Raw genomic sequence first — 19,806 nt, 5'->3', positions numbered from 1 at the left:
GTGGTGGATGAGTCGTTAGTGGTGCCGTCGGGGTTGAGGAGAATTGTGAGATGGGGTGGTTGTGTGCAACCCTAAGCCCTTAGCGAGGGTGGGTCACGTGCTGGGCGGGATTGTTCACCAGCCACAGTTTGCATCACCAGCCACACCCTCGGCCGCCCCACATGATCCCAGCTTCTCTCAACTTGTACTCTGCGCCGGTGGTCACACTATACTATACTATAACATCACTGCCATGAGCACCACTGCAACCGCGTTCCGGGATGCCTACCTTTACGGGTCGGGCCCTGCCCTCGCTGCCGTGCTCACACCGATCGCTCCGCCCGAAGATCCAGACCGATTGCGCGCCTTCTACCAGTTCTCCAACCCGGCCTATCTGACCAAAGACCTCCATTTCCATCTCTTCCACGGCAAGAACCTCAAGCTGTCAAAAGCGGAACAGAATGCATGGGTTGACATCTTTGCCGCATACTGGGAAGCCGTGGGGGAGGTGCTCAAGTGCGAGGACCGACACCCCGGGGCCTCCGTGGTCGCAGTCTTCAATGCGTGGAAGAAGGTAGCCAATGCTGTGATCAGGGGCTACTCGAGCTCTTCCGGGCTCCCAGCCTGGACGCTACCTTGTCTGTACACGGTGGGAAAGTTCTTGCGTACATTTGCGCTCAAGGCGGACGTCGAGGCGGCTTCCCAGGGATCGACGGGGTTTGGTTTTCACGACGATGTTGCGGCCGATGTGGATAAAAATGCAAACTTGGAGGAGGCGGCTCGGATTATCAATCGAATGTTCACGCTGTGTCTGAATGACAGGTGAGTCACTTGGGCCTGCTGAGAGCTTGCATGGCTGAACTAACTGGATCCCCAGAGCGGCCATTGAGGAATCGCGCAAATGGGGGATATACAACGTTACCAATCTGCTGTTCAAGACCTACTTCAAGGTATGAGATGACCGAGTGGAGTGTTTGAAGGCGTTGCTGACTGACTACAGCTCAACTCCGTTGGACTTACCAAAAACCTGCTGCGTGCCCTCAATGCCCAGTCGGTCGATTTGCCCCCATTGGAATCCTTCCCCAAATCTCAGATCGTCACTTTCAAATATTACATGGGAGTCATTCACTTCTTGGATGAGAACTATGCAGAGGTAGGGAAGATCGAGAGAAAAGATGGACGCAGCTGACTTTGCCCTTTATAGGCGGAAGAACATTTGACATCTGCATGGAAAACATGCCACCGAGGGGCATCCAAGAACCGGGAGTGCGTATACCACTTGCTTGTAGACGATCCTTGACTGACGAGCATGCAGACTCATTCTCACGTATCTCATTCCATGCCATCTCGTGACGACTCACACGCTCCCCAGCAAAGAACTTCTTGCTCCATTTCCACGACTCGAAAAATCCTTCCGTCCTCTCTCCAACTGTATCCGTAAGGGTGACCTGGTTGGGTTCGACCAGGCCATGTCTGCCGGGGAAGACGAATTCGTCAAGAGACGCATCTACTTGCCACTTGAACGAGGACGAGATATTGCCTTGCGCAATTTATTCCGCAAAGTTTTTATTGTGGGTGGGTGGGATGAATCCAAGGATGGGCAGCCTCCTGCCCGGCGATCCCGTGTCCCTATTGCGGAGTTCGCGGGCGCTCTTCGAATTGGGACTCATGCGACAGACCGATCGCGAGTCGATATGGACGAGGTGGAGTGTTTGCTGTCCAACCTGATCTACAAGGTATATTTGCTCTGGATTTTACGCGCCCAGATCTGACAGCTCTTTAGGGCCTGATGAAGGGATACATCCATCGTGAGAGAGGAATGGTCGTTTTGAGTAAAAAGAACGATGCTTTTCCCGGCACTGGTATCTAGTCAACTGTCAACGCCTCGGCCAGTGCTGGCTTGTACTCAAAACCACCGTCGACACATCGATCTCAGCGTGACCACAACTACCATTGAACAACCACCTGCCTTCAAGCCGCTGCCGAAACTTCGTTTACCGGCATCGACATTCGAGACTTCGCCGTCATCCTACCGATGCTCCGATATATCTCGAACAGTACATTAGGGCGACCAACATCGATACCCCAAATCCGCATCCTTACGAAAATTACTACCTCGTGACCCACTAGCGCGAAGTTCACTCTTTCATACAGGAAGGGCACTTTATGCCTAACAGCTCGACGAAGAGAATTCCCAGCCAGTACCCGCCACATCTCTCCAGGGTGATGGATGGACCATACTGAGAGGAGGCCAGCCAACGGGCTTGCCTCGGCTCGGAGATATGACATGAAATCAATTAGCATTAGAAAGAATAAAATGCATCACAGCCATGTAGACTCTTAATCCAGTAAGCTTGCAGTAACCAGGTATGGATATGTCTGTTTGGCCTGGGATTCTAGTCTTCTGTCTGCAATACCTGCTTAATGAAAATTTGAAAGGAAGATAACTTGATAAATTCCCAGTTACTGTAAAGACATTCTACTGTACAATAGCAACCAAATATAGTAGCACACTCAGGACTGATGCATTGCGGTCCTTACTCCCTTCAGCATAAAGTACAAGATGCTACGCAGATGCTACGCAGATGCTGGTAGCCGGGCGACACCATCACTGGCCCATCGAGGCCTGAGCAGCAGCAGCAACAGGATCCATATCATCCTGGACATACAAATCAGCATTATTACCCTCCTCCCCTAATCCTCCAAAATCAAAAATCAAAGGAAGAAGGAGAGGAAAAGACATACCATATGATTACACAACGCAACAAACAAGTCAAAAAACATCTTCCCTCCACGTTCCATCTCCATTTGCATCGTGCCACTCTGCTTAAAAGTCTCGCGGCACCGAACGATAAGCGCCAGATAATGCGCGCGTAGCTTGGACTCCGTGTCCGGCGTGTGCGCGTAGGCGTACCGCGCGCTGGCGAGGATGGTGCTGCATGAAATCCCGGCATGGAGGCCTTGTTTGCGCAGGGCGAGGCGTTGGAGTGTGGGGAGTGCGTATTTTTCGGCCGCGCAGCTGGGGTTGTTAGCTTTTCTGCTTGAGAGTATTGAGAGGAATAGAGGATCGAAGGGTAAGTAGGGAGGAAAAGGACATACTAGACAGCCGTGTCCCTCAGAATCAACCCGCCAACCTCAGCGCAGAACATCGTCGCCCCATGATTATCAGCACTACTGCCTCGCTCTCCCTGTCCCTCTCCCTCAGTGCTCACATCATCATTCAACCCCTCCAACGCCCAACACCCCTTTTCCTGGTCCCGTCTCAGCCGCGGCGAATAGTCCCCCTTATACAGAAACTCCAGCACACATGCAAAAACTTCCGGATGCTCATCAGGCAGATCGATTCGTCTCGCAGGCGGGTGGCGCGGCGGTGCCCGGGTGCGCGAGCTGAAACTGCGACAGCGCGATGCGAAGAAGGGGGATGTGCTGAGGATGGATTCGTGGGCGGCGAAGAGGCGCTTGGAGGGGCCGATGCGGAGCATTACTACAGCTGCTGATGAGGTGGATGGAGAGAGTGAGCTTTTGGGGTGATATGGTTAGTTAGTGGTTTGTGTAATTGATGAATGAATGGTCTTGGATTGGTATAGATGATTTCAGTGTCCTTTCAGCTGGAAGACATACATTCTATCGGGAGGATGACTCGGTTTCCGTCGTCGGTCCAGAGGTCTTGAGCTACTTTCCCCTCTGGTTAGACCTCGATCTCTCTCTCTCATGACAGATTTGGAAGCTCGATACCGAGCTGAAAGCACATCGGGAGGCTGTGTTGGCTTTCGAGTGGACAGCATGCTGAAAAGTCATGGAAACCGATGAAGATGAGAAGACCAAGAAAGATTCAGGGGCTTCGCCAGCTCTTTATACGCCGCCCAGGAGGCCATGCAGGTACGAGACGATGCCCGGTCGGGCCGTGTATTGCTGATCGGTGGGCCACTGTCCAGTCAGAGTACCCAACGGGGGGCATTGGACAGCCCCGAACGCGTACGAGCTTGTACTAGGCGGGTATGGCGGACGCCAAATGGGCGCGTGGTCACGTGTGGCGGGCCCATTTAACCCCATTCGGCCCGTTTCGATGGCATTGACCAGGCCGCTTAGATGAAGCTTAGGATGGCTGGCAGCCAGCTGCAATTGCAATATACAACCATACCCGGGATGCTACGTACAATTCATCCCTCCATTCATCGAGTCACTCGAAAACACCAAACGCCACGATCCCCGTGATATAGCCCAGCTCACAAGAAAGAAAAAAAAGACGGAAAGCAAAAGGAAAACTACAAGAACACCTTTCGAGCATCCTTGAAATGGCTCTCGTTCGGGCAGTACGGGCATTTGAATCTATTGCCCTTGCTCAGCCGCTTCAAAGACTCCTCAGCAATGACGTGCCCGCACGGCATCATCATCGGCGGGTTCTGGTCAGTCGCTTGCTCCTTGGAGACGGGGCAGACGAAGATGGAGTGGAAGAGATACGAGGGAGGAAGTGAGATTTCGACCTGGACGGATATCAGTATCTGGAAAAACAAGAAGGTGGCCGGGTTCACACTTACTGGAAGCTCATTCTCGGTCGTCCATTCCGTCCGCTTGGCCTTCATGATCGTCTGCAGCTTCAACAATGTCGGCAGCGCAATTGCACCAGCGGTGGCAGCGATATACAGGGGCGAGTCAGCGGACAACCCCAACAGCGAGCAGAACTCGCGCGTAAAGGAATGGGCGACATCCTCCCACGCGGACGGATTGTTGAAGATGGACCCGTAGGGCGAGTCCTGCAGGTTGGAACAAAAGGCCATGGCGCCCATTAGCTGCTGGATCTCCCGGAGATACCGGGGCACAAAGGAGTGGAACTCGCGTCGGGCGTATTCCAGTGCTGCCTGCCGACCACTGATCCCAGTCACCTGCTGATCCGATGCGCCGTGGTACAGCCAGACAAACTGCAGCCGGGACAGTTCGAATTCTAGGTTACTGCCGCGAGCTTCCAGCGCCTCGCGGTTCTCTCTCGACCATTCGATGGCCGGTAACAGGTTGTAGTTCTCCTGCATTTCCTGGAGGATGTAGTACATCGCCGCGAACTGCTTTCGGATCTCGGTGGAAGGGACTTCGTCGACGTCGAGCAGGTTTATGCCGTGGTCGGTGAATTTGGCATCCGGTGCATGCACTGCCGCTCGCTTCTCGGTGATTTCGGAGAGAAAGGTCGCCGCGACGGAGAACTGGCCCTCGCGGAGGAGGTGCATCGCAATAGCGCGGTTGATTAAATGTTCTTGGGAGGAGAGAGCATCGTGCTCGGTGCTGGGAAGGGGTCGGTCTTTAAAAAGCTGTTGTGTCGGTCCGTTAGCGAAGTCCATGAACGAGATGGGTGGGGGGCCTCGCAAGTACCTTATCTAGAGACTTGGTGTACTTATTCAGGCCACTGTGAGTTTCCTTCAAGCTATCATTGATCGAATCAAATGAAGTCTTGACGGGGTTCTGGAGTTTGGCGAGGGTAATCGACGCTTGTGTTGGATCTATAGTCCGAGGGTCAGCTTGCCTCGTTCTATATCCGGGTGATCTTCCTACCAGCGGCGATGGAATCCCGAGCGGACTGCAGCAAGTCGATCGAGGACTGGACATTCTTGATGCCCTGTGAGGCCTTGAGCCTCTTGGAGAGCCGCTCGTGCTCTTTCTGCACCAGGTCCATGGCGGGTTGGGCAGTTCGGTGCGGAGTCGACGAAGGGACCACTCAGGTTACCGCTGCTCGGGCCGTGCGGACGGTGCCATGAGGAGGATACAGGAATAGGCGAGGCGGTGTCTATATTGATTCCAACAATAATAATCGTTTGGGGAGGAGGCCGTATGATCCGGACGAAGTGATGCGTGGGTAGGTGAGGCCATGACCTGCTCCAGTCCCGGGGGATCGACTGACGCCACGGGCACGTGACTGCCCCGAGTGGATGATTCGGGGACGATGAGTTATGGTTTACCTCGGTCTTCGATCGTGGATAGGGGGTGTCATGAGTGACTTCGCGGGACACCACACAAATCCATTGTCACTCCAATCCTGTCTGTCTGTCTGTCTCTCTCTCTCTCTCTCTCTCTAGACCTCGAGCTGTCCCCATTGGGTCAAGGGGCTGACTCATCCCCGCTGAGTCACACCCGCTCTCGCTTATGCTAGCGCGCTTTCCCGGCCCGGTATTTAAGGGGGGAGCGCGCAGCCTCCCTTCCTCTTCTTTTTCTTTTTTTCTTCATCCTAGTGCACGGGTTTTACACGCGTCAGTGAGGAGACATCCGAGACCGTGTTTTTGCTAGTTGAAAACTACCAAATTGACTACTCCAGTTGGTCTTCGGATCGTCTGGGAATTTTTGAAAAAATACTTGCCCTGACAGATCCTGCTTGTTGGGATGTCAGACGGCTCTGGTCGCCACTGGTCGTGGATGACTGGAGCTGGTATCGGTTCTTCTTTTCACTGCTGCTTGCCGACCTGGTTGTTGGCCTGTAGAGAAGAGAGTCTCGTGACTGCTATCGGTGTTGCCCCTGGCGAGGGAAGGCAGGTGTCCTGTCAATAGTGTTGGAATACACTTCTGGACTCTTTGCATAGTAGATTCATTAGATTCATTTCCATTCACTATGTACCATATACCAATTGCTCATCCTTTTACCGTCCCTGTGCCGTCCCTCATAATCCTCCCTTCGCGTCCCTTGCCAGGCTCATGCCAAATGACGGCGGTAGCACTTGCACCTTGACCGCTTTACAACCAGTCAACGTCACCTTCTCGTTCGCCAATACTCCCTGCAGGTAGGGAGTAAGTATAGAACTGTGGTAATGTAGAAATAATAGCTGCTTGCCGTACACTGACTTTGGTATGTACATTAAAGTAGATCGCCGATTCACCGCCCGCCAGGGTGACGTCGGCTTCTGCAGGTTGCCGCTTCCTGTCCACTGCTTCTCTTCTCACACCTCGAGTCTTCGTCTTCCTGGACATGTCCACCCGCTGCTTCTCCCCGACCAGCACTGTCGGAGGATTGAGGGAAGGCCGGCTCCTTTCTTCGAGTGACCGGGTGGCGGTAGACAGCAGACTATGATGCAGCCCGCTACCCCCGGTCCGTCTTCGGATCGACACGATTCCGTGAAAGGCAGTCCCGCCTCGCTCCAGGAAAGCAACAAGCCATCCCCAAAGCACGGCCACCAGCGCCTCGTCTTTGTCGACCCCGTCGCCTTGCGATACCTCGAAGAAGACCCCTCGACCGACGTGCTCCACCGCCGCACAAGCCTTCAGGGCTACGAACTCTACATCGTCGAGCAGTGGGCCTGCTCCCGAGCCCATCCCACCTTCGTCATCTCGACCTACACCGGCGACCTCTCGCACAAGGTGATTGTCGGGGTGCTCAGTGTTCCTACCGATGAGAGTACATGGTCGCCGCGGTTGAAGTTGTATTTCGACGCGGTGAAGCAGTATGGTGCACGGAAGAAGGATACACCCCTGGGGACGGTCATGGTGACGGATCTGGGTTCGTTCCCGTCCGCCCTGACCGTCATTCCGGTACCCGAGGGCGACATCAAGAAACACAGAGAGGATTTTATTGTCAACGAGAACTTGAAGCGACTGGGTTGTGCAGGCCGTGCAGGCCTAAAGCTCCAACCACCGTCCGCGGCCACCGAGGCCAAATTCCACCAGCTATACCGAACAAGTGAGAGGGTGCCCCTCTACCACGCTGTCTTCGAGCTGGTTAAGCAGTGCCAGGTCGCTTTGTTGGTTTTTGGCAAACTCGCGCCGGAGTATATTGATGGCCTACTCTGTGACGTGACAGAAGGGGCGGTCGCCGACTGGTGGACAGATATCGGGACGGACCTGTACAATGTCGAGCCGAGCGACGGCAATCTGGGACCAACAAGTGTAGCTGCCCTGCTGGGCACTCTTCTAGGCGCTCGAAATCGGCTACATGCCTACGGAGCACCAGTGGCCAAGGATGCATTCGATATATCCACTCTGAAGAGAGGAATTGGCAGTTTCCAGAAATCGCAGAAGATGTCTCGGACACGGAGACTGGACCGACAAACCTTGCATCGACTTCATCGGGCCACGGCCAAGGCGGCGAACGCTGAAGGGTGGACGGACGCAGTGAAATCTACAGTGGCCGAGCTCAGTGGACAAGGAGGCGAGATGGTCATGGGGATGGTTCGCGGCCGCGAGAAAGGCGGTATTGCCGATATTGAAACCCTGGATTTGGACAACTTTGTACAGTGCTGCTCGGGAGAACGAGCGAAATGGTTGTGGCTGGGCAAGCCACGCAAGAGTGGGCTTGATGACCGCTTCAGCCGCGGGCCAGCAGCGGACATGATGTTCACGACCGATGAGCAAGGTGGCTACGTCTGGACCAGCCGAAAGAGAAACTCCACCGAAGACTTACTCGCGGATCGACTGGGCGCCGCATTCGACCGCCCCAGCAAGGCGTTGGAGCCCTCCTCAGAGGAAAGGGATCAGAGACGCAAAGGTGTCAGCGAACGAGTCTCGGATGCACGGGCGGGTCTTGGCCGCTTTAAGGACGCAGTTGGGTTGCCGGGTCTTCGGTCACATCACAGCAAGCCATCACGAGATGGTGTAGGCCTGACGCACGACGCAGCTTACCGTCCGTCGATTGACAGTGACACAGAGATACCACCACCTGCAAAGGCGCAGTCTACCTTCGCCCTGCTATCTGAACCCAAACACGATGTTTCCACCCAACTACTCTCCGAGGATGACCTTGAGCCTCCAAGTGCCATCGAGTCCGAGACTAAAGCACCTGAGATTCACATTCAAACTGCACCTTCGGTCCTAGATTTCGAGCCACCGCCACCGCCGTCGGATCAACTTGCAGTGGAGCAGCCTTCTCGCGGACGAGAAGTGGAATTAGACATGGACCGCACCAGAACTCGGTCCACTGCAGCATCGAGCGAACGAGAAGAACAAGTCCCTGGACTGGCCGTCATGGCTCTGCGACGGCCTCAAAGCTGTGATGATCTCGACAAGGCCGATAAACGGCTCTACCGACGAGACAACTATTATGCTCGTCACCTGTCCTTTACTGCCGTCGAGGAAGTCGTGCTGGGCTGGGAGCCGCTGGTCGGCAAGATGTCTGTTGACGACACTGTCGAACATACGCTGGAGGAGGCAATTATCCAAGAAGACATACTTGCCTCCGAGGCGCGGATCTTCAGCTCCCGAATGCTCGAGCTGAGTCACTACACCGTCCCCTGGGTCGAGCGGCAGGTGGATTCCGTCGACGGCCTGAACCAAACTCTGTACGACCGACATGAAGAACTCAATTCCGTCTACCTGGAACGACTGGGCGATTTCCAACGACTCCGCGAACGATCCAGCGACCTGCTCACCGACGAGCAAGCCCATCTCGGCGACAGCGTGAAGCGCGTGGAGTTACTGGGCGCCAAAATGGACTACGAACTGCATGTGCTCGAGTCCAAGGTCGAGGACATGGAAAACGGACTGAGCGATTTCGAGCGCCATATCGTTAACGTCGAGACGAGGATCAAGGCCCTCATCCGGAACGAGGAGCAGCACAGTGGCTCATCGTGGGTTACCTGGCTGGGCCGGTCGATTGGTTTTAATATGCAGTGAACGGTCGAGAGGGTGGTTGTACGATATTTCCATTTCTCCAGATCGTCTTTCCTTGCCCACCACACTATTGTACATAGAATATTTGATCTCGCCTTTTCCCACCCGCGATGATCTCGACAGCCTCCTAGATAGAATGATATGATACGGAGCTCTGAAATTACATGCCAAAGCCCACTCCGCCACCCTGCTTGTTGGCCGCCTCTCCCTGCATCTTCTCGCTGACCTTGATGTTGACGTCGAAGAACTTGGACACGCACCGGTCTAGGCACACGGACTCGCCCTTGTTCAGGTCGCCTTCCCGGTAGTCGGCGGGGACGCACTTCTTGGTGCAGGACTCGGTCAATCTGATCGATTGCCATGGGTTAGTCTCTCTTCTTTTGGGGGTGGTTGCTGGAGTCACGGCAAGATCTTTCTTTCGTACCGGTTGAACATGTCGGAGATCATCTCGACCTCGGTCTCAGCGGCAGCAATCTTCTCTGCCGAGGACATCTTGGGGGCACCGCCGAAGAGGAAAGACATTTTGATAGCGTGATGGGATGATAGGGCAGAATCCGTGGGAGTGGTAGTAGTTTAGTTGATGCTCCGGATGTAATAATGAGCGAGGTTGAGCCAAGGCGGAGAGAAGCTTGGACCCGCCGAACCCGAATTTTCTGCTTCCCTTCCTTTTCTTTCACCCTGGAACAACCATCATGCATTCAGTGCGCCCTCGGGCAGTGTGGTCAGGCCTAGCCCTGCGGAGGAGGTAAGAATCATCTCGTTTTTGTCTTTTCTTTCTTTTTGACTCTCAATACTTTCATGATGACTTTTCCCATTTGCTTCAGAACCGCTGCAATTGATGCTCCTCGCGGGTACATGAACTAACTGGAACTCATTTCTGACCTTTTTCCGTCTCTGTCCTTTTCCATTGAACCATTCGATTCTTGGTTATGTTGCCCTGGCTAACCCAGAGATTTAGCATAGGATTGCGTCCCTATCTCCTGATCCCCCGACACCAACAACAACTAACCGAGCAGCCCCTGCGGAAAAGTAGCACGACCGCGTCCTCCCCCGAAAAGGCATTCCAGGAGCGACTGCACGAAGTCAGCAATGCTTGTGCAGACCCGTACCCGCGCCTTGCGGTCGACTCCCGCTCTCTGAGCTGTGCGCAGTTCCGCGCGCGGTACAGCCAGCTGGCGGATAATGAATCAGTAGAGGACACGGTCGTGGTCACTGGTAGGTTTTTGCAGCCACATATTCAATGTCATGCCATGTATACTTAGATTAGCTTAGGTAGGATCCGTACCTATAGACTCGCGGGGAGCAAATTGATCTTCTTCGATATCGTGCAAGACGGACACAAGCTGCAGGTAATGTGCAACCAGCGCAGACTGGACGGCGTGACGCCGGAGCAGTTCAAGCGGCTGTACCGTCTGCTACGAAGGGGAGACGCCTTTTGTATGTTTTTCTTCGATCCTGTCTTGTATACCTTAACCCTCACTAAACCCATGTCAAAGCTATCACTGGCAAACCGCACCGGACTGGCCGCGGCGAACTCACCATTGAGACGACGGAACTGCCTCGGTTGCTCTCGCCGTGTCTGCACGATATCCCCGTCCACGACTCCACGCATGAAACCTCGCCATATCCGCGCCATGTGCAGTTCCTGGCTGATCCCGCTGTCGCGGATATCATCCGGGCCCGGTCATCGATCGTCCAGTACCTGCGTCAGTTCTTTTTGGACCGGTCGTTCATGGAGGTCAACACCCCGATTCTGGAGGCCGTCGCCGGTGGCGCGGTTGCCCGTCCGTTCTATACATCTGCCACGGAATTCCCCGAGCGGCAGCTGTCGCTGCGAATTGCGCCGGAGTTGTGGCTGAAGCGGCTGGTTGTCGGTGGGTTCGACAAGGTCTTTGAGATTGGGCCGTCGTTTCGCAATGAAGGTGCGTATATCTTCATGGGAAAGTTGAACCAAACGCTAACGAACGGGCTATAGGTCTGGATAAGACACACAACCCCGAATTCACCACCTGCGAATTCTACCACGCATACGCCAACCTCGAAATCCTCATGTCCATGACCGAGGACCTCCTCTCCGGCATGGCCGCCCACATCCGCGCCTTCAGTGATCAAACGGGAACCCTCAATCCCACACCCGTCAACTTCAACGCGCCCTTCCGCCGCATCGACTTCATCTCCGGCATCGAGTCCCACATCAACCGCAAACTCCCCGACCTGACTTCATCCTCCGCCCTCCCCGAAACCCGCCACCTATTCGACACCCTCTCCCTCACCCTCCCCGAAAACGCAACCCTCCCGCGCCTCCTCGACGAGCTCGCCGCCATCTACCTCGAGCCCCAATGCAAAGACCCAACCTTCCTCATCAACCCGCCAGAATGCCTTTCCCCACTCTCCAAATCGTTCATTCATCCAACAACACACCAGCGCGTCGCGGCGCGCGGGGAACTTTTTATCGAAGGCAAGGAGGTCGTGAATACCTATGAAGAAGAGAACTCGCCGTTTGAGCAGCGCCGCAAGTTCGAGGACCAGCTGCGGTATTCCAAAGAGACCGGTGAGCTTGGTGAAGTCGATGAGAGTTATCTCGAGGCACTGGAATGGGGATTGCCCTCGACTGGAGGGTGGGGGTGCGGTGTTGATCGGTTGGTGATGCTGTTCACCGGGGCGAAGCGTATTGGGGATGTGTTGCCGTTTGGAAATTTGAGGGCCGTGACGAGACGACCGACGGGAGAGAATAATCAGTAATATGTTACGATAGCATGGTGTACACAATTTCCATTCACGATGTATACAGTACGAACTATGAAGAATATCCGCTGATAAGCGTCCAGCCCTCGTTCGGCGCGGCCCGATCTCGCGGGGAAAGAAAACTTTCTCCTTCACACAATTTCGTCATGACGAAGGGAATCCAGGACGCAACGGTGGCCCAGGCGGTTACGGTGAGCCTGCAGGAGCTGATCGACGGTACGTAAGAGGAGAAGCTGCAATGCGAATGAATGAAATATCTATAGAATCAACTCCGATCTAATAATGCGGTCGTCCACCACCCACAGGCACCGTCTCCTTCGACACGTTGACCGAAGCCTTCGGGCCGTCCTCCCTGGGGATTATTATCGTCAAGGACCTCCCAGCGGACTTTGTGAAATTGCGCGCCCAGGTCCTCTCCAATGCGTCGTATCTCGCTGCTCTTCCAGCGGAGGAACTAGGTGAACCACCTCCATCCCACTTCCACCCCATCTATCACAGTAAGGAACTAACGAACGAACCACCCAAAGAATCCCTGGAAAGTCCCGAATCCAAGTACCTTGTCGGCTGGTCCTGCGGCAAAGAAACCCTCAAGACAGGGCACTTCGACACGCTGAAGGGATCCTACTACGTCAACTGCGCCTTCTACCAAGACCCCTCTCTGCAAAGCGCACCAGCAGACGGTTTCCCAGATCTGCCGCAGTACACAGCGCCCAACATTTGGCCGTCTGTCCCGCGTCTGCCCGGTTTTCAGGACGGGCTCGAGCAGCTCTGCGCGCTGATTATTCGCACCGCGGCGCTCGTTGCGCAAGCCTGTGATCGCTACGCGGAGGCCAATATCGACGGCTATAAACCTGGTTATTTGCATCATGTCGTTACGACCAGTTTGACTACCAAGGCGCGGCTGTTGCATTATTTTCCAGCGTCGAAGACGGAGGCGCAGAAGGGCTCTGGGCTTGAAAATGAGGATGAGGCTGATGATGATTGGTGTGCTACGCATATCGACCACGGCTGTCTGACGGGTCTCACGTCGGCAATGTTTCTCGACGAAGCTGCTTCGCCTCCTACTCTATCTGCATCTTCATCTTCATCGTCCCTCCCTCTCCTCCACGAACTCCCCCGCTCGCCCGACCCGCAAGCAGGCCTCTACATCTCCTCTCGCACGGGCGACATCGTCAAAGTCAACATCCCCAAGGACTGCCTGGCCTTCCAAACAGGGGAGGCCCTCCAACTCATCACGCAAGGCAAGTTCCGTGCTGTTCCGCACTTTGTTCGTGGTGCGCGGCGCCCGGACACGGCGGAGTTTGAGCGTGCGAGGATTGCGCGCAATACACTGGCTGTTTTTACCCAGCCGAATCTGGCAGAGGAGGTGCAGGCGGGTGTTTCTTTTGCGGAGTTTGCGAGGGGGGTTGTGCAGAGGAATTATTAGGTATTCTACATTGACATTTACATTTACATCTACTTTTGGGAGTCAGTTCAGTTCACTTCAATTGGAGATCTAGTTGTACATTTTATGGAAGTGGTGCAATGCAATGCTGCGCTCGCTCGCTGATTCGAGGAAGGGATCATGGGGGTATCTGTTCATCAACATCATAGGGTGTGCTCGAGTGTAAGGACAGCTCGAGAATGGATTAGTGGGTGCTCATTCGTTTTCGGGATGGTAATCGCCGAGCTCGGTCTCTTCAGTTCCTCCACGGAAATACAGTGGCTGCGAGTGACCTTCGAAGGGATCCTCCTGTTCGCTCGAGCTGGATTCGGCCTCGGCCTCCTCCTCGCTGTCGACGGCGATGGCATTGCCGGGACGGTTACCACGGACGGTGTGTGCGCCGTGGAGTCTCTGCCGTTTGCCGCTCGCGGACCTCACTGTTTTCTCTTCTTTTATTTCCATCTCATCCTTTTCTTCCTCCTTTGCATCCTCCTCCTCCTCATCATAATCATCATCGTTAGAGACTTGTCCCAACCCCGTGCTGATAAGCTTGCTCGTCTTCCCCAGCCTTTGAAGATCCGAGTCCTTCTTAAACGGACGGCCACGCTTCCTGGGCAGACGGGCATCCCGTTCGTCAGTGGGGGTCGCCTTGCCGTCCAGAATCCGGAAGATAGCCAGCCAGGGTCTCATGTGGATGGGGTGGTTGGGGTCGTACTCGACGTCGAGATTGGGATCACGTCGCTGCTCGGCCGCCACGCCAACATCATATCCGTTCACACTCTCCAGCCCCAATGTCTCGGCGCGGTAATCGCCCCAGAACCAGGTGCTACGCTCTGGCATGCGGGCATCGGCGATGCGGGAGTAATCGCGGCCCGCGAGGATAGCTGCCAAGTCGTTTCCGAGGTTATGATTTCCCCAGTGGAACAGGTGGGCGTCGGGGTCGTAGCATCGGCCGAGAATCATGTCCTGCGATACAACGGCCGTCTTGCCTCCAGCCACGCGGTACCAGTGGCCGTATTTGTTCATGATGTTCAAGTTAAGTGCGGTGGCCACCTCTTCCATCGACATGGATTGCAATGGGATATTCCCAAACATAGCGGTCTCGGGTCTCTTTTTGTCAAGAGTGTAGATTTTGCCCTTGATTCGAGCGCTGTACTGGGCTGCCAGCTGCTCATTATCCGGATCGTCAATGCAATCCTTCAAATGCACTTCGATCGTTTTAATAACCATCACATCGGTGACTTGAGAAAGACTGGTTCCATCGCGCGAAAGTGGACGGAGGCGCACCGTGTCGCCCACCGCTAGCAGCTCCGCGCCAATCCAGATTCCCTTGCAGAAGATGGAGGCGTTCGGCCAGGTACCCTTGAAGCGGTAGCGGGACACGACGCTCCACGAGGCCATGGTCATCAGGGCGTTTTCGACAGATGGGTCCCATTTCTCGCGAGGAACGGAATGCAAAAAAAATTGCCAGAAGCTGAACGGCTTGATGCAACTCAGTGGGAGATATTTGTAGTGCAGCGAGGCAGACTTGTCATCCTCAATCGGATGCGGGAGGGTTTCAACCCGAAAAAGAGCAGAGGTCCAGTCTTTGAGTCCTTTGTTCGAGGCCCAGGTTCCAGGTTCCCTGTCCTCGGGCGTGATGATTTCCTGGCAGAGGATTTCTTCCAAGGGAGTCTGCGTGATAATGCCGGCGAGCCATTCGGGCTTACGGAGCCATTCACCCTTGTCATTGCGCACCATGACGGCTTCGGTATCTTTGTTGAACTGAAGGTATTCACCGGGCTTGAGAGGCGACGGGGTCCAGAGCACCGTCTCCCCGTGGCGGGGGAGGAAGGCAGGCTGGAGGGTCAGCATTTCGAAACATTCCGTGAGGCGATCGTTGGTAAACCGCCAGTCCATATTCATGCGCTCTTCGATCAGCTCGTCGATTTTCGCAGGAGCCTTGGTCTTCATTTTCGTGATAGCAACCCTGAACACATCGACATCCGTCGGGACACTGCGGTCTCGACTCTGGCGATGGCGAACGGGAATCATGGTGCGGGCTGTGGGAAAGGTTAGATTGTGATCTCAGTTGAATGGAAAAGAAGAGTAGCGTACTCTGCGTCTGAGGTCTGGTATCAGGAGTTTTTGCTTTCCCACAGAGGTCACAAGGGCAGTCGGCAAGAGAGTCGGTCATCAAAGCAAAGAAGTGTGGGTAGAAGCGAACCCGCGATTGGTAATACTTTCCGCTGGGATGGCCGAAGAGAAATTTGTCGCGCTGTTGGGAACAAGGTTAGACATGCTTCAAGTATGGGCCCAGCAGGACACAACGACAACATCGACAACGTACAGGGGCTTTTGGGTCGCCTCCGCGGGGGCGGTCACAGAGCAGGTAGCCTTCCGGCAGCCTAGGAATGGTGTAGGTAAGGCCATTAGGAGGGCGGAAGTTCGTTATTGTCACATTCACATCTGAGCGGACTGTGAGCCAAGGCTCCGCCGTGCCTGCAAACTGGCGTAAAGCCAAGGATGTCGTAGAAACTTACTCGCGCCGATCTCTCCAAGCACTCCGATGTCCCTCATCCACATCATAGCGAGACCATAGCACCAGCTTGTGTCATCGGCCGCCTCATATCGCGTTGTGCTCTCCTCAGGCCAGAAGTCCTCGTTCCCATCACTGACGCCCTCGAGCGGGACGACAATCTGGGTAGAATCTTCTTTGACTTGGGAGGACATAGTGTGAGCAATAGGGGAAGCTAGGAGCTAGGGACACGAATGAGGAGTAGAGGGTCCATGTTAGGAAGAATAGACAATTGTTGCTCTCGCAAGCTACTCGTTTGGTCGATGCGATCCTTGGCGACAACAGTGGTCACGTGGTGATAAGACAAATGGTTATGGATAATATTCCGCGGGAGAGAGCCTCTCTCTGCCTTGGGATGAGAAGGTGACTATTGATTCTTCTCTTATTTAACAATCATATATACTAACGATATCCTGCCCATCAGTTCGCGGTTCCCTCAGTAGGGCCCTCTGGCATGGGCTGGTCTTCTTCCTCCTGGTAAGGCGGCGGCGCAATTTCGCCTTCGCTAGTCCAGACCTCGCGGAGTTCATTCTCAATCTCCTCACGGCGCATCTTCCACTCATCCACGCGATCGAGCCGTTTGCGCAACTCTTGCAGCTCTTTTTCAACGCCAAGCTTCTCCTTCTCGGTGCCGATCCGTTCAAACTCCCACTGCTCGCCTTCAACGCCGAGTCCGAGAGTGAGATTATAGGTGTGGTACTTCTTGAGGGATGCGCGAGTTGAGATGGTGATGAGCGTGATACCTTGCTCCTTGGCTCGCTCGTACAGCACACCCTCGACGTCGGAAGAAACGGCCGACGTGCCTTCGTCGACAAATGCATACCGCGGCTCGTGGTAGAACAGTCTCGCCAAGCCCATGCGCTGCTTCTCGCCGCCGCTGAAGACGTCCTTCCACTCCTTGCGGGCGTCCCAGCCGCCTTCGCGCGCAGGCAGATACCCAAGATGCGCGGCGTCGAGGACCTTCTGCAGGTCGGCGTCGGAGACGTCGCCCTCGCGCATGTCGATCTCGGTGTGTGGATAGATGACCTGGTCACGCAGGGTGCCTACACTCAAATAGGGCCGTTGGGGAAGGAACATGATGCCATCAAGACCAAACCCTCGTGGCCGGCTGACGAGGCCACGATACACGGGCCACAGTCCTGCCACAATGCGAGGAATCGCAGACTTGCCCACGCCATTGGGACCGGAAATCAGAAGATGGTCGCCCGAATGCACGATGAAAGACAGCGACTCGATGAGCTCGTCACCTCCGCGTGGATGGAGAGATGGCGCAACGATCGGGACCTGCTCTAGGCGAACCCCGTCGAAGCCGTTGTGGATGGTTCCTTGCGAATCTGCAAGAGAATAAAATTCGGGATGTGTGCCTCGGGGCATATAGTATGCGTTGGCATGAACGCGGTGCAGGGTGGCAATCAGACTGTACACCCGCGAGGTGTGTCCGGCCAGTTCAGAGATATCCTTGATGCTGTACATCATGCGGCCACCTGCATCGGCCAACGAAAGCATGAGGCGCTTGTTCGTGATGAATTCCTTCATTCGGCCTCGCTCACGGCCCATGCCCTCGGGTGCATCGGCCAACTCCATGGCACCCCCCATGCCGCCCCAGGCGGGAAGGAAGACAGGCAGTGAGGTGACGAGATAACCAAAGGCCGACCACGAGTATTTCAAAATCATATCTTCGAGCATGTTGTATCGGATCTTGAGGCTGTAAATGCCTTCCATCCAGCGCTGGAGGTCCTTGAAGCTGCGGACCAGGAAGACTCTCTCGATATCGGCGCCGCCGTAGAACGAGATCTCTTCCGCATTGGCCAGAAGTCGAGAGTGCAGACCGCGGAAGTCGCCTTCCCGTTTGCCCTCGACGGCCTTGAGCTTTCCGAACGGAGGTGACAGCTTCCGGAGTAGCACGGCTGTACTGAAATAGCCAGTGAGAATCCCGCTCAAGGCCAGCGGCCCGAGCGAACGGTACAGCTGGTAGTTAAACACGAACAGATCCACCAGAGGCTTGCCCATGGATGAGTACAGTGCGGCGGCGGACGAACAGAACAGTGTGAGATCTTGCGTGATGAATTGATCGGGACCATGGCCAATGCCTCCGTCCAGATTCATCAACTTGTAGTAATTGTTGTTGTCGGTCAGGTAGAGGTCATGGATATACCTCGTCAACCGAGTCCGGAAGGCGATCGACACCTTGGACTGAAGGAATTTGATCATTGCATTGGTGTACGATGCGAGGGTTCCAATACCGCACCACTTGACAATGCCCCAGGCGAAGGCACGGCCTTTGCCGGCAACCAGATCTCTGACAATATCACCATCCAGCCGTGCAATCAGCAGCGAGAGATATGTTCTCAGCAGGAGAAACACGCCGTGGCTCATTAGCAAGCCAGTTTCCTTGCTTCCCCACCGCGGGACCATGATGCTGCCGAGACTGAGGAATTGATGCAGGAAGGCCAAGTTCAGACCTGGTTTCGTTGTCGGTGGAGGGATTTGGGTTGCTGAGCCATCATCTTTGGCCCGCGCAGATGCTGGGGGGTTCAGGAACAGTCGTCGATGCGCATCGAAGGTGGTCGGTTTGGTTGGGTGAATCAACACCTTGGAGGTCTTGGATCCCTTGTAGGGAACATAGATGGTTCGCGACCCATCTTTACCCCGGATCCCCGAGTTTCGACGCAGCAGACGGCGGCCCTGCGCCCGTTCTTTTGCTCGTGCCCGGAACCAAGTATACCCACCGTATCCTGACCCGATGATAGACAGGAGCAGTGTGATAGTGGCGATGATTCGAGTCATGCGGGAGCTCTGGCCGATGCGTGAACGCAGCAAGTCGGAGTAGCGGAGGTATAGTGCCAGGAGGGGATCCTGCGGGCGCCGAAGCGTCGACTGGGCGGCCATGCTGATGCCCAATGTGAAGTCTCTCCGTGTCTTGAGATGCCTCAACGGCGGGTGGTCTTTTACATATGAGGGTTGGAGGCCATGCTCCCGATGCCTGAGCAGTGCAGACTAAGAAGGAGAGGAAGTCGACAACACGAAGGAAGCAGCTACATCATGGCATGTGAACAGCCTCGGCGCCGGAGAAACTCACGTGGCCGGGGAACAGGGTCACGTGACTGTGCCTAGCAGGTGGTGTTGTGTTAAGAGTCACGATCTGAAACATCCATCAGGTGATGACTAGAGTATGAAGTGGCAGTCGGAAGATCCATGGATCTGGAATCAAGAAAGATATCTAGAATGCCTTCACAGAGAACACGACAATAGACGTGTGCTACTTGAGTGATCTGAACAATGGAACCCGCTAGTAGTAAATCAATCAACTCCGTACAGTAACGTGTGTTGTCAATAAGGATTGTGAACCGGGATGCTCTACTCACGACGAGGGTGATTGTGGAATAACTTTGGTTGTTATTATTCGGTAGGCTAATCACTATGCCTAGTAAACCCACCGTCCCCAGAGAGTAAACTCGATAAACTCCAATCGATGTGGATCAGGGAGACACAACCACTATGTCCTATCCTATAACTATGATCACTA

General features: G+C 54.8%; 8 protein-coding genes across 8 annotated transcripts; 4 read left to right on the top strand and 4 right to left on the bottom strand.

Moving 5' to 3' along the window:
• Positions 1 to 232: 232 nt before the first annotated feature.
• On the top strand, positions 233 to 1,751 carry PFLUO_LOCUS7247 (COP9 signalosome (CSN) subunit; the record flags this gene model as incomplete). Its single annotated transcript, XM_073784870.1, has 5 exons — positions 233 to 801; positions 857 to 929; positions 980 to 1,132; positions 1,184 to 1,245; positions 1,352 to 1,751. The coding sequence occupies 5 exons, from the start codon at positions 233 to 235 to the stop codon at positions 1,749 to 1,751; spliced, it is 1,257 nt and encodes a 418-aa protein (XP_073641282.1).
• Positions 1,752 to 4,244: 2,493 nt separating this feature from the next.
• PFLUO_LOCUS7246 (uncharacterized protein) lies at positions 4,245 to 5,641 on the bottom strand (the record flags this gene model as incomplete). The annotated part of the gene is made up of 4 exons (XM_073784869.1): positions 4,245 to 4,463; positions 4,518 to 5,279; positions 5,341 to 5,468; positions 5,521 to 5,641. 4 exons carry the CDS (start codon positions 5,639 to 5,641, stop codon positions 4,245 to 4,247), a joined length of 1,230 nt encoding a protein of 409 aa, XP_073641281.1.
• Positions 5,642 to 7,023: 1,382 nt separating this feature from the next.
• PFLUO_LOCUS7245 (uncharacterized protein) lies at positions 7,024 to 9,558 on the top strand (the record flags this gene model as incomplete). The annotated part of the gene is made up of 1 exon (XM_073784868.1): positions 7,024 to 9,558. One exon carries the CDS (start codon positions 7,024 to 7,026, stop codon positions 9,556 to 9,558), a length of 2,535 nt encoding a protein of 844 aa, XP_073641280.1.
• Positions 9,559 to 9,715: 157 nt separating this feature from the next.
• PFLUO_LOCUS7244 (protein transporter tim10) lies at positions 9,716 to 10,077 on the bottom strand (the record flags this gene model as incomplete). The annotated part of the gene is made up of 2 exons (XM_073784867.1): positions 9,716 to 9,902; positions 9,980 to 10,077. The coding sequence occupies 2 exons, from the start codon at positions 10,075 to 10,077 to the stop codon at positions 9,716 to 9,718; spliced, it is 285 nt and encodes a 94-aa protein (XP_073641279.1).
• Positions 10,078 to 10,484: 407 nt separating this feature from the next.
• On the top strand, positions 10,485 to 12,297 carry PFLUO_LOCUS7243 (mitochondrial lysine-tRNA synthetase; the record flags this gene model as incomplete). The annotated part of the gene is made up of 4 exons (XM_073784865.1): positions 10,485 to 10,770; positions 10,828 to 10,992; positions 11,052 to 11,477; positions 11,531 to 12,297. 4 exons carry the CDS (start codon positions 10,485 to 10,487, stop codon positions 12,295 to 12,297), a joined length of 1,644 nt encoding a protein of 547 aa, XP_073641278.1.
• A 149-nt stretch (positions 12,298 to 12,446) lies between these two features.
• On the top strand, positions 12,447 to 13,726 carry PFLUO_LOCUS7242 (uncharacterized protein; the record flags this gene model as incomplete). The annotated part of the gene is made up of 2 exons (XM_073784864.1): positions 12,447 to 12,516; positions 12,606 to 13,726. 2 exons carry the CDS (start codon positions 12,447 to 12,449, stop codon positions 13,724 to 13,726), a joined length of 1,191 nt encoding a protein of 396 aa, XP_073641277.1.
• A 213-nt stretch (positions 13,727 to 13,939) lies between these two features.
• PFLUO_LOCUS7241 (uncharacterized protein) lies at positions 13,940 to 15,757 on the bottom strand (the record flags this gene model as incomplete). Its single annotated transcript, XM_073784863.1, has 1 exon — positions 13,940 to 15,757. The coding sequence occupies one exon, from the start codon at positions 15,755 to 15,757 to the stop codon at positions 13,940 to 13,942; it is 1,818 nt and encodes a 605-aa protein (XP_073641276.1).
• A 943-nt stretch (positions 15,758 to 16,700) lies between these two features.
• On the bottom strand, positions 16,701 to 19,169 carry PFLUO_LOCUS7240 (ATP-binding cassette long-chain fatty acid transporter pxa1; the record flags this gene model as incomplete). Its single annotated transcript, XM_073784862.1, has 1 exon — positions 16,701 to 19,169. The coding sequence occupies one exon, from the start codon at positions 19,167 to 19,169 to the stop codon at positions 16,701 to 16,703; it is 2,469 nt and encodes an 822-aa protein (XP_073641275.1).
• Positions 19,170 to 19,806: the final 637 nt, after the last annotated feature.

This window comes from Penicillium psychrofluorescens, assembly GCF_964197705.1.
Source record: "Penicillium psychrofluorescens genome assembly, chromosome: 4".
NCBI classification, from domain to species: Eukaryota; Fungi; Ascomycota; class Eurotiomycetes; order Eurotiales; family Aspergillaceae; genus Penicillium; species Penicillium psychrofluorescens.
The sequence above is the reverse complement of the archived record's forward strand: the minus strand, read 5'-3'. Positions and strand labels throughout refer to the sequence as shown.